The sequence below is a fragment of the Mesocricetus auratus genome, unplaced genomic scaffold, assembly GCF_017639785.1.
Source record: "Mesocricetus auratus isolate SY011 unplaced genomic scaffold, BCM_Maur_2.0 Super-Scaffold_100010, whole genome shotgun sequence".
NCBI classification, from domain to species: Eukaryota; Metazoa; Chordata; class Mammalia; order Rodentia; family Cricetidae; genus Mesocricetus; species Mesocricetus auratus.
The window spans coordinates 63,547,377-63,558,084 of NW_024429194.1; the positions used below are offsets into that span (position 1 = coordinate 63,547,377).

At 46.8% G+C, this 10,708-nt stretch overlaps 1 protein-coding gene across 6 annotated transcripts; it reads right to left on the reverse strand.

Annotated features, from left to right (window-relative positions):
* Positions 1-436: 436 nt before the first annotated feature.
* On the reverse strand, positions 437-10,548 carry Znf740 (zinc finger protein 740). 6 transcript variants are annotated; one of them, XM_040753747.1, is made up of 7 exons: positions 10,414-10,543; positions 10,211-10,330; positions 6,941-7,090; positions 6,516-6,605; positions 5,964-6,087; positions 5,600-5,718; positions 437-3,450 (listed from the first exon to the last, which is right to left on the reverse strand). In XM_040753747.1, the coding sequence occupies exons 1-7, from the start codon at positions 10,420-10,422 to the stop codon at positions 3,361-3,363; spliced, it is 702 nt and encodes a 233-aa protein (XP_040609681.1). In that variant the 5' UTR covers positions 10,423-10,543; the 3' UTR covers positions 437-3,360. The 6 variants fall into 6 exon arrangements, with proteins under 6 accessions (XP_040609681.1, XP_040609682.1, XP_012966653.1 ...); XM_040753748.1 differs by lacking the exon at positions 10,211-10,330 and adding an exon at positions 9,992-10,068 and having other exon boundaries at positions 10,414-10,534; XM_013111199.3 differs by lacking the exon at positions 10,414-10,543 and adding an exon at positions 9,992-10,068.
* Positions 10,549-10,708: the final 160 nt, after the last annotated feature.

A 10,708-nucleotide genomic window follows, 5' to 3' on the forward strand; every position in this document is an offset into this window, starting at 1 on the left:
TCTCAGGTGGTGCTGATGCTGGAGAGTTATCTACCACCTTCTCAGGTGGTGCTGATGCTGGAGAGTTATCTACCACCTTCTCAGGTGGTGCTGATGCTAGAGAGTTACCTACCATCTTCTCAGGGACCTTACCTAGACAGGAGTCAGACCCCCTCTTCTTAGGTGGTGCTGATGCTGGAGTTATCTACCACCTTCTCAGGGACCTTACCTAGACAGGAGTCAGACCCCCTCTTCTCAGGCTGCTGAGAGCCCTTTTCTCAGCAAAAATGATTACTTTTTTTTCTACTTGTTGTGTCTCTATGGAGAGATGTTTTAACAGGGTAGCTTGCTCTGTTACAAGTTGTAGTGTGGTTACATAGAAACGGAGCCTATTAAAACCACTCTGGCCTTTGGTGATAAAGTGTCCCCAACAAATCAAGTCTTCTCAAAGAGGAGATGGAATGTAGAAAAGCGCCATTCATTTTATTTAAATATCCTAAATATATCACGAAGGAACATACACTGCACTTTAATGGTAAAAAGATACAAGTTTATAACATCTTATAAAAACTACCATTTAAAAGTGATCTTGTTCATTTGATAGTCCCCTCCCCCATAGCAAAATAAGTATATTTAAAAAAAAAAAGTGGAGCATGGTAGGAGGGAATTGAAGATAAAAGCCCAGGGCCACAGCAGAGGCAGAAGGAACTGGGAGAGGGACACTGTGGCGGAACTCCACTCATCTAAGCCTCCGTGTCAAGCCATGGAGCACAATCAGTAGCTAAGTGGTGACAGGAGGCTGGTGGGGATGGATGGAAGGACAGGCGCCCACCCAGGGACTGCAATGACTCTCCCCATCCAAACCCACATTCACATTTTGATCTGAGCATCTGCCCCCTCTTCGTTTCCCCTTTCTACACACACCTGAGACATCTGTCCAGTGCTAACATGCCACCTCAGAAGAGGAGCAGCGTCAGGCCCAGGAGCCTTTGTAGCTGTCTCTGGTTTCCCTGGGGTAGAGATGTGGTTCCTAGGCCCTTGGGTGTCCTATTACTCTTCACCCCAGAGCCTGTCTGTTCTCAACCACACTGCCAGTCTGAGATTCTCACACCCAGGCCTTGGCAGTGTGGTTCTGGTTGAATCATCTGTACATACATTCCCAAGTTCTCTTCCTCCCAGCTTCCACTCAGGAGGAAGCCAAGGTCTGCAGGGCCACCTGACCCAGTACATACATTCATACATGTAGAAACATGGGTCACTGTTCTACCTCTCCCCACAAACAGGTCATCTTCAAGCAGCAGGGAGGGTTCCCACTCCCAAAAGCATTTCAGGGAGGGTATCTTTCTCAATGTATCCTTTTCCAGAGTTGAATGACAGAAAAATCCCAGCCCAGCAGAACCCTCTAACTGGAAAGGATCTGCTTTGTATGCACGAAAATGAGCAGGGCCACATGGTGGATAAGCACTGAGGTGCAGGTTCTAGAGCGTGTCAAACAGTAGGACAGCATGGAGCTAGAACACACGGCAGTGAGCAGTCCCTAGACACTTCACCCAAGGCTCTCAGGTGTTGTGAGAGTCACACTGAAGGTTGCAACATCTTCCCTTCTTTTTCCCTGAAGTACTTCAACCCGAGAGGTATGAGGTACCGTCCCTCAACACACTGGAAGAGGCCACAGCCAATAGTATGTTGTTGCCCGGCCCTCTTTGCTAGGCAAGGACTTCTTGGAGGCTGCCATCTCTGATTCCTACTCACAGCTACGGAGCTGTGTATGTGCTCAAGTCAGTCTCAATGATTACACCTGAAGTAGGTCCCCTGGGGTGGGGTAGTGCTCAATGGAATCTCAAAACCTCCCTTGAGGATCCTTTCTTTATCGGGAAGGGAGTTATTTTACTTTACAACATACATGTCCATAAGCCTTGGCTTAGACACACTCTAAGCAGCACACTGTTCAATCCATCTACACAACAACAACAACAACAAAAACCCCAAAATCCTTCTGGAACAAAACCCCTCAGTTTTCTTGTTCTTAGCAACCTGTGGGAGGCAGGCACCCTTCCGGTCTGGGCAGAGAGGCTGCTCTATGCTTTCTGTCCTCTAAGTTGGTGGCCGAATAAATTTGGCTCAACAATTTTCATCCCTTCCAAGCAAACACACACAGCACTGACAAATCAGACAGAGACACACACCTCGTCACTTTTTCAGGGTAGACAAGATGGTGGTCTGGAACAGAGTAAGGTCAATAATAAAACAGACATCAGGTGTCCTTCCTCTGCTGCAGCCCTCCGCCTCCACCGTGTTGGTTAGGGATGCCTATCAAAGAGGAAGCCAAAATCATGTTCTTTGGGACTGAAGACCAGACTTCCACTCCAACTACTGGGATACAGTCACAGGACTTGGGCAGGGAGGGGCTCTATCACACAAGTCACATCAGGGCCACCAGCTTGCTCCTCTAACAGTTGTTGGCAAACTTTGCACTACTCTTGGTTGTTCTAAGATGGCACAAGTGGGGACAGCCCACTTTGACACCCACAACTCCCTGTTCAACTGCTGCCTGGTCTTAGGGTCAAGGACAGTGAGGTAGCCACAAACCATGACCAAGACCGACTGCCCAGAACAAAAGGCTGCAGGGCTACCCCACCCAAGTTTCCTCCAAAAGGCACTTGAGCTGACCCCGCCAGGCATCGGTGGTGCACAAACCATGAGGACACCCATGGGCACAACACTGCTCTTCCTGAGGAGATAAAAAGGTATGCCCTCTTCTTGTCCAACCCCATCAGCCTCCCCCCTTTCTCCTTTTGTCCTCACAGTGTATAAGAAGTCCAAGTAAGCTTAGCTGCCAGCCCTGGTCCTATTTTCTTCCAAACAGGGCTGTGGAACACCAAAGGCCTACGGTAACAAAAAACGGCTGGACCAGCCACAGTCCTTGCTTTGCTTAAGGACTTTGCGTCTCCAGATTACCTGTGTCCCCTGTTTACCTGCTGTAATTGCTTTTGGACAAACAAAAACAAGAGCAGAGCAAACAAATGCCCTCCTCAGTCCTTTCATTTCAGCTGCCAGTTCCAGTCCAAGGTTGTGGGAACACTTCAGTCTTGGTCCTGTACCTTTGAGTCCCTACCTATGACCTCAGCTAAGGGTTCAGGGACCAGCTCTTCTGCCCAGGAACGCCGTAGGAACTTTCCCGAGATACGCATAGTCACAGACTATTTACAGAGCTGAGGCTCTGGAGCCGCTGTCCTCGGATGCTGTCTTCTGCTCACCTGGGGCCACTCCTCTGGGAAGGGGACAGGTTCAGAGGGAGCGGTGGTGGGACCATCAGAGTAGAGAGGGGTGTGCTCTTTGGTGGACTCCTCTCATCACTCCCACCACCTAGGGCTCCTGTGTCTATAGAGAAAATTGCCCATCAGATGTCTTGGACTGGCATCCTTGGCACATTCGTTTGTGTCTGAGTAGTCGGTCTGTCCGAGAAAAACACTGTGAAGAGAGGGGGGGGATTAAGCTTCAAGAGATATTTGTCATCTGTTAGTAGGTTCCTTCCTCGAAGAGAAGGCTATGCTATGTTCTTGTTCCCTCCGCATCTGCATAGTAGGCGCACTTAGTGGTGAGGAACACTCATGCTGCTGGGCATGGTGGTACACGCCCTTAATCTCAGAACTCAGGAGGCAGAGAAGCAGGTGGATCTCTGTGAGTTCAAGTCTAGCTTGGTCTACATAGTGAGTTATAGGACAGCCAGGGCTATGTAGACAGACCCTGTCTCAAACAAACCAGAAGAACCAATGCAGGTTCTAGGGGTCAGGGATGCAGCTCAGCTGGTAGAGTGCTTGCCTAGTGCACATGAAGCCCCAGATGTGATATTCAATACCCTATTAACTGAGCATGGTGGTGCATATCTTTGATTCCAGCACTTGGGAGCGGAAGGCTCATCCTTGGTTACACATAAAGTTGGAAGCCAGTGTGGACTACCTAAGACCCCATCTCAAAAAAGGGGAGTTGGAGAGGATGATATGGCTCAGCAGGTAAAGGCCCTTGTTGCCAAGCCTGATGACCTGAGTTTGACCTCTAGAACCAACATAATAGGAGTTTCTCTGACCTCCACACCTCTGCTGTATTATGTACACACAATAATACATGTTAACAACAACAAGCCAATGTTGGAGCAGAGGGCCTGGGCTTGGAATGCTAGTTCTATCATTTAGTCAGGTGACAATGGGCAGATTACCTAATAGCCCCAAACCTGTCTATCTCAAGGAACAGGTTAAAAGCATGCAACACAGTGTAGCTGTTTCACTCATCAAATATTAGTTTATTTTGCCAGAATGGAGATCAACCCCAAGGAGAGGGCATACTTGGCAAGACCCACCACTGAGAGGCTGTCCTGGAACTAGCTCTTGTAGACCAGGCTGGTTTCAAACTCACAGAGATCCACCTGCCTCTGCCTCCCAAGTGCTGGGATTAAAGGCGTGTACCACCACCATCGGACCACATATTTATCTTAAGATGTGTACACTTTTTGGGCCCAAGAACAGGGTGGAAAATCTTATGTTTCTTTGAGACAGGCTTTGCTGCTTAACTGAGGCTGTCCTAGAACTTGTCCTCTTGCTCTGCCTCTCCTGAGAGCTAGGATTACAATGTGTACTACCAAACTCAGCTCCCTCATGGTGTTGCATTCTAGTGTTTTGGCTTTGTGACAGGAGCTTACACTGTGGGCTGGTCTCAAAGTTTCTATGGCAGCAGAGGATGCCTCTTGGACAATGGGTTAGGGCCACATGCCATCACCATCAGCAGCAGCTCTCATCCTAGATTCTGAGACTCACTGAAACTGTGGACTTCAGTGTTGAGAGCAAGCGGAGCGTCCAGGAAATGTCAGGTGATATCACTTCCCATCTGCTGTTCTTGTCTCACTTGGTCTTCACACTTACACTCTCATCAGATCAGATACCGGACCCCCCCCCAGAGATGACATCACTTCCTCCACAGTGCAGGTGCTTTGAATTTGGACTAAACATCAGCTGTACTGTTACCTACTGTGTGCGGAAAGTTAACTTCCTGAACTTCAATTTCCCCATTATGTGAAATGAGGACAAAACAGATACCCTAAGGACATAATGAGGTCAAAACATGCCCAGAACGCAAATTCTATGCTGTTTGTTCTCACAAGTACCTGGCATAGAATAGGAACTCCTCTGTGAGTTTGAGGACAACCTGGTCTACACAGTGAGTTCTAGGACAGACAATCAGAGCTACACAGTGAGACCCTGTCTCAGGGAAAACAAAACAAAAAAGTTCAAAACAAAACAAAAAAGTTCAAATCAAAATAAATGGTAATATGACATTCTAACAAGCATTCCCCATGATTAGCCCCATAAGGCCAGAGATGAGCCTCTTTCTGAGATGCTAACCGTATTGTGGAGGCCCCTCTGTCAGCCAGGAAAAGACAGGATTTTTCTGTGTAGTTCTGTAGACCAGGCTGGCCTCAAACTTACAGAGATCCTCCTGCCTCTGCCTCCGGAATGCTGGGATTAAAGGCGTGCGCCACCACCCCTACTAGCTCCTGGCCCCACTTCTTGGAGAAGGAAAAATTTATGTGTGCTGCTGTTCCAGGGGGATGACAGGCAAACCTTACCTGATGACATCGTTCACACTGGTAAGGCTTTTCACCACTATGTACACGCTTGTGGCGTTCAAGATGGTACTTCTGGATGAAACGCATATCACATACATCACACTCAAATGGTTTCTCACCTGACCCAGAGGCAAAAAAGAGAAATTTATGGTAGGACTACACATTCCAGTTGTCTTCCAGACCCCTTAGTGATCATAAACATGTAAAATTGCTGGTTTCAGAGATAGCAAACCTCAAGCCATGCAATCCCTCTGCATCATTCAACTAATCCTCTGCTCTCCCGGAAAACATACCCGGCTGGAATACAAGCTACAGGCTATTCTCCTCATTTGAACGCAAGCTTGAATACAGATAAGAGACTTACCCGTGTGGATAAGGATGTGCCTCTTGAGGTGGTAACTGCTCCTAAAAGCTCCAAAGCAGTGCTCACAAATAAAATTTTTGGGAATCTTTACTTGAAAAGAGCCATTTTGTTCCACTACCACCACCTGGGGGCAACAATCAGGCATGTCATAGAGGTATCTCTCTGCCCTCTTCCTAGAGACTATTCTACTCTGGGTCCAATTCCAGCTGCTAGACAAGAAGCTCTCTGATACTGTGGAAGGTGCTGTCTCCTGTAATATCCCTTAGACTAACAGCCAGGAAGGGAGGAAGATGGACTGGGTGAGCCAGCTGTCTTGCCACAGCTCATACCCAGGATGAGTAAACTGGGGTTGGCCTGCCCTGCTACAAGAGCACACATCACACTCCCCACCTGTACCAAGAATGGTCAGCAAGGGTGAACAGCGACTGTCAGAGTGGCCCTGGATGAAATCAAGGCACAAACTCACTAGAGGAAGACGTGAGTCACCATGATAAGAAAAGGAGGTGATCCCATTACCAAACTGCATGAATCTGGGCTAACCCCATTACCTGCCTTTTTAACAGTCTTTTTTGAATGAGAAGCCTCAGCCAAGCTGTCATCGTCTTTGCGGTTCCGGGATTTATCACTGTCTTTTCGGTGGCCCTTTGAAGACAAATCAAACCTAAACTTACCGTCCTTTTCAGAACACAAGATGAGAAACCAAATGCTGTTTGTTAACAGTTTATAAAGAAGAGTAAACCACCTGCTTCCTTTCCTCAATCCACTTCCTCTTTGCTTTTCCTGGTGTAGTTTGTAGGTACAAGCACCTTCCTTAGCTCTCCAAACACCCACACTCATTCTTCCCCCCTGGGATCCTAGTTCCTCACTTCCCTAAACAGAACACCATAACAAAGCAGGGAGGAACTGCAGCTTGGTGCCTCCTGGCAGAGCTCGGGCCACCCGACCATCAAGTGCCACAAAGGACTCAAGTGCTGTACCTGACTCGAGCATCTCAGCACATCAGGGCTACCTGCCCGCTCGCCATTTTCAGCCTGCTTGCTGGCAATCTGGCTCAGCATCATCTTCTTGCTGGCTGCAGTGGGAACCAAACTCACACCTGCTAGTCCTTCACAAGCCAGAAGACTTGCCTAAGTTGAAAGGAGATGAGGTGTCAGGTCACCTGGCAGGGCAGGACAAAAACAAGCTGCTATCCTCAACACATCTACCATTTACACCCAGCAACAAAAAGCTTCTCTCCAGGGAATAACTCCCTCACTGTCAAGCCTTGCTTCCTTCAAGTCTTTTCTGTCTCACCAAGAACTATTGCCCTTTTGCATCCTGTGGCAACGAAACACAGATCAAGTTAGTACGAACGCTTGTGAATACTGTACCAATAATGTGTGTGGCTACATATAACCTAGTGTATTTCTGAGCTTTAACTGCAGGTATGAGGTCTGTCTGACCCACTGAAATCGGAGTCCTAGCAATGTCTTCCTTCCCAATTCTTTTATTTTTATTACTTTTACCTACTCATTTTTGTGTGTGTGTGCTCCCGCTAGCAGTGGCGGTTAGAGGACCACTTGCAGGAGTTGGTTCTCTCCCACCATGTGGCTTCTGGAGATCTAATTCAGGTTGACAGCAGCCTCCTTCATCTGCTGAACCATCTTGCTGACCACTCTTTTAGGTTTTTATTTTTATTTATTTTTACTTGGGAAGTTTTATTGGGGGAAGGGAAGGGAGTGGTGAAAGAGAAGGGAGAGAGGAGAGAACAGATTTTGTTTACTACCTTTTAAAAATTAATTTTTTAAAAAGATTTATTTATTTTTTTACATATATACCAGATTGAATTGTAGATGGTTGTGAGCCACCATGTGTTCGCTGGGAATTGAACTCGGGACCTCTGGAAGAGCAGTCAGTGCTCTTAACCTCTGAGCCATCTCTCCAGCCCTTAATTAATTTATTATGTGTACAGTGTTCTGCTTACAGGCCAGATCTCACTATAGATGGTTATGAGCCACTATGTGGTTGCTGGGAATTGAACTCAGGTCCTCTGGAAGAGCAGCCAAAGCTCTTAACCACTCAGCCATCTCTCCAACCCTTACTACCTTTTTTTATGTGTGTATACACACACACACACATGTGCCATATGTGGGCAGGTGCCCAAGACCAGAAGGGGATGTCAGATCCCCTAGAGCTGAAGTTAGCTGTGAGTTGGCTGATGTGGGTGCTGTGACCTGAATTTGGGTCTTCTGGAAGAGCAGGAATGCTTTTAACCACTAACCAGTATGGCCCCCAATAGTGTTCAGATTCAAAGCAACTTTCAAATGGGCAGACCTTTCTGGTGCCAACTACATTTTCTATGAGGTTATTTCTCATTTAGATTTTTTTTTTTTTTGGTTTTTTTTCGAGACAGGGTTTCTCTGTGGCTTTGGAGGCTGTCCTGGAACTAGCTCTTGTAGACCAGGCTGGCCTCGAACTCACAGAGATCCGCCTGCCTCTGCCTCCCAAGTGCTGGGATTAAAGGCGTGCGCCACCAATGCCCGGCCCTCACTTTAGATTTTAAATTCCTAAGTGCTGTCAGTCACAGCAAACAGAAAAAGCAATCACCTGGATTCCGGATTTGAATATGCAATTTCTTTTCACCACTTAGGCCATTTATGTATTTATTCATCTATATATTTTTGTTTTTCTTTTTTAAATAATTTATTTTTAATTTTGTATACATTGGTGCTTTGCCTGCAGATCTATCTGTGTGAGGGTGTTGGAGTCACTGGAACTGGAGTTACAGACACTTGTGAGCTGCTATGTGGGTGCTGGGAATTGAACCAGGGTCTTCTGAAGAGCAGTCAGTGCTCTTAACCACTGAGCCATCTCTCTAGTCCCTATTTTGTTTTTTCTAGTTTCTCTGTATAGCCCTGGCTGTTCTGGAACTTACTCTGTAGACCAGGCTGGCCACCATACCTGCAACCGCCCCCCAATTTAGTTTATTTATGTGTGCTCTACACAAAGTTTAATAAAAGTTAATTAAACATGTGTGCTTTAAGAAATAACCCCTTTTTACCACCACAGTTCTTGAACTGACTTTATCGAACTAGTACTCTAGAACATATACTTTTCCTGCTCAAGATAGTCCAAAGTTAAAAATCTTAGCTCTGCTGTTGGGGTTGTGTAATTCTGGGCAAGTCTCTACCTTTGAAGCCTTGCTTCCTTCAAATGTGAAATGCCTGCCAGAATAGAATGCCTGTCCTCACAGGGTCAAGGAGAATGAGACTGATGTAAATAAAATGCTTTAGCAGGACAGTCAACCCCATGCTGCGAACCTAGCTGCACACAGACAAAGAAGGACGAGATCCAGAGGCTCTACTCTGCCCCGGAGGAGGAAGCTACTCGAGACGCAGCTCTTGGAGGAGAGCCAACCCCACCACAATCAGGCTGCCGGCCTGGTGAGACTGGTGCAAGAGGAAGAGGTGTCCTCAGAGAAAGCTCAAGGAAGCACGCAGCTTTTCACTCAGAAGACTAAAGCAATCAGTCCCTCTGGCCATCCTGTCCTGCCATCTAGCTGCCACCTTGACAGCGACTATCTTCTGAAGACATTACTCTGCTGTCTAACATTCTTTATGGAGTTCCCACTCTCTACAGAATAACACCTAATTCCCCAGGAAGGCACAACATGCCCTTGGGTCACACTCTGCTGACTTCTCCAGAAAACAAGCTCCCCCACCCACCATTACCAACCCAGTCTCCCTAATGCCCCATTTAATCCTTTGTCCCCTGACTACCTCATCGCATCTCCCCAGACTCTAAGCCTCTGTCTGCTTATTTATCTAGCAAATTCTATGCATCCTTCAAGCTTCATTTTCTTTTTACCATCCAGGCAGAAGTACCACCTTGCAGCAACATTCTTTCATCATCGCAAATACCTTTAAATCAACAGATGCAGAAGTTCTGCTACAGCCAGCCCTTTATGCAAGGCATTGTGAATATAAAAAAATAAATAACAGACTGTCTTTCCATCCCTTCCCCTCCCCCCAACTAGCCTGGAAGCTTACTGGGGACAAGGACAATCTTATTCATCTTTGTATTCCAAGCACAATGCCTTGCATGGAACAGGAGCTCAATAAAATTCCTGTTGAAAAAGAAAAACAAATGAAGCATTCACCAGACTACTCGCTCCCTTATGCCCAAGTACTCCACGTACCAGAAGTACACTGAGTACAAGGTGCTTTGCCAATGGCCCATAAGTGCCTGTGGTGCGGTATATAGCCTACCTCCTTCATTTGACTGGAAGCTCCCTGAAGGCAGGGAGGCCTGTCTCCTTTCCTTCCTCTAGATCTCCCCCTGGTGTTTAATACAGAACTCGGCTCACTGGGGATGGTCAATACTGTTGACTAAGGCAGAATTCAAGAGTGACATTGCAAACAGGCTTCCCAGTGAATGATCTTGAAGGAGGACTCTAGAGTGAACTTTTTACCTGAGCCATGCTGGTTTTTCACTTAATGAACCCAAAAGTTCAGAAGTTCTTTATCCAGCTTTAAGTTGTCTGAAGAACTATCACCAAATCACAGTAATGGCTCCTTCCTGTTCTTTCAGTTCAGTTGCCATAGTGAACTGCCTTTGTCTTCTCAAAGAATTTAGTGTCCTCCAAAGGGAAAACAGGTGTTGTAAAAATCCGAGGTCTTTGACTTCTGCCTATTGTCTGAAGGAATAAGAGTCTATCAGTCTTGGTTTTCCAGGTGAATTTTCTTGGTGAAGCTCTGGGTCTGCTC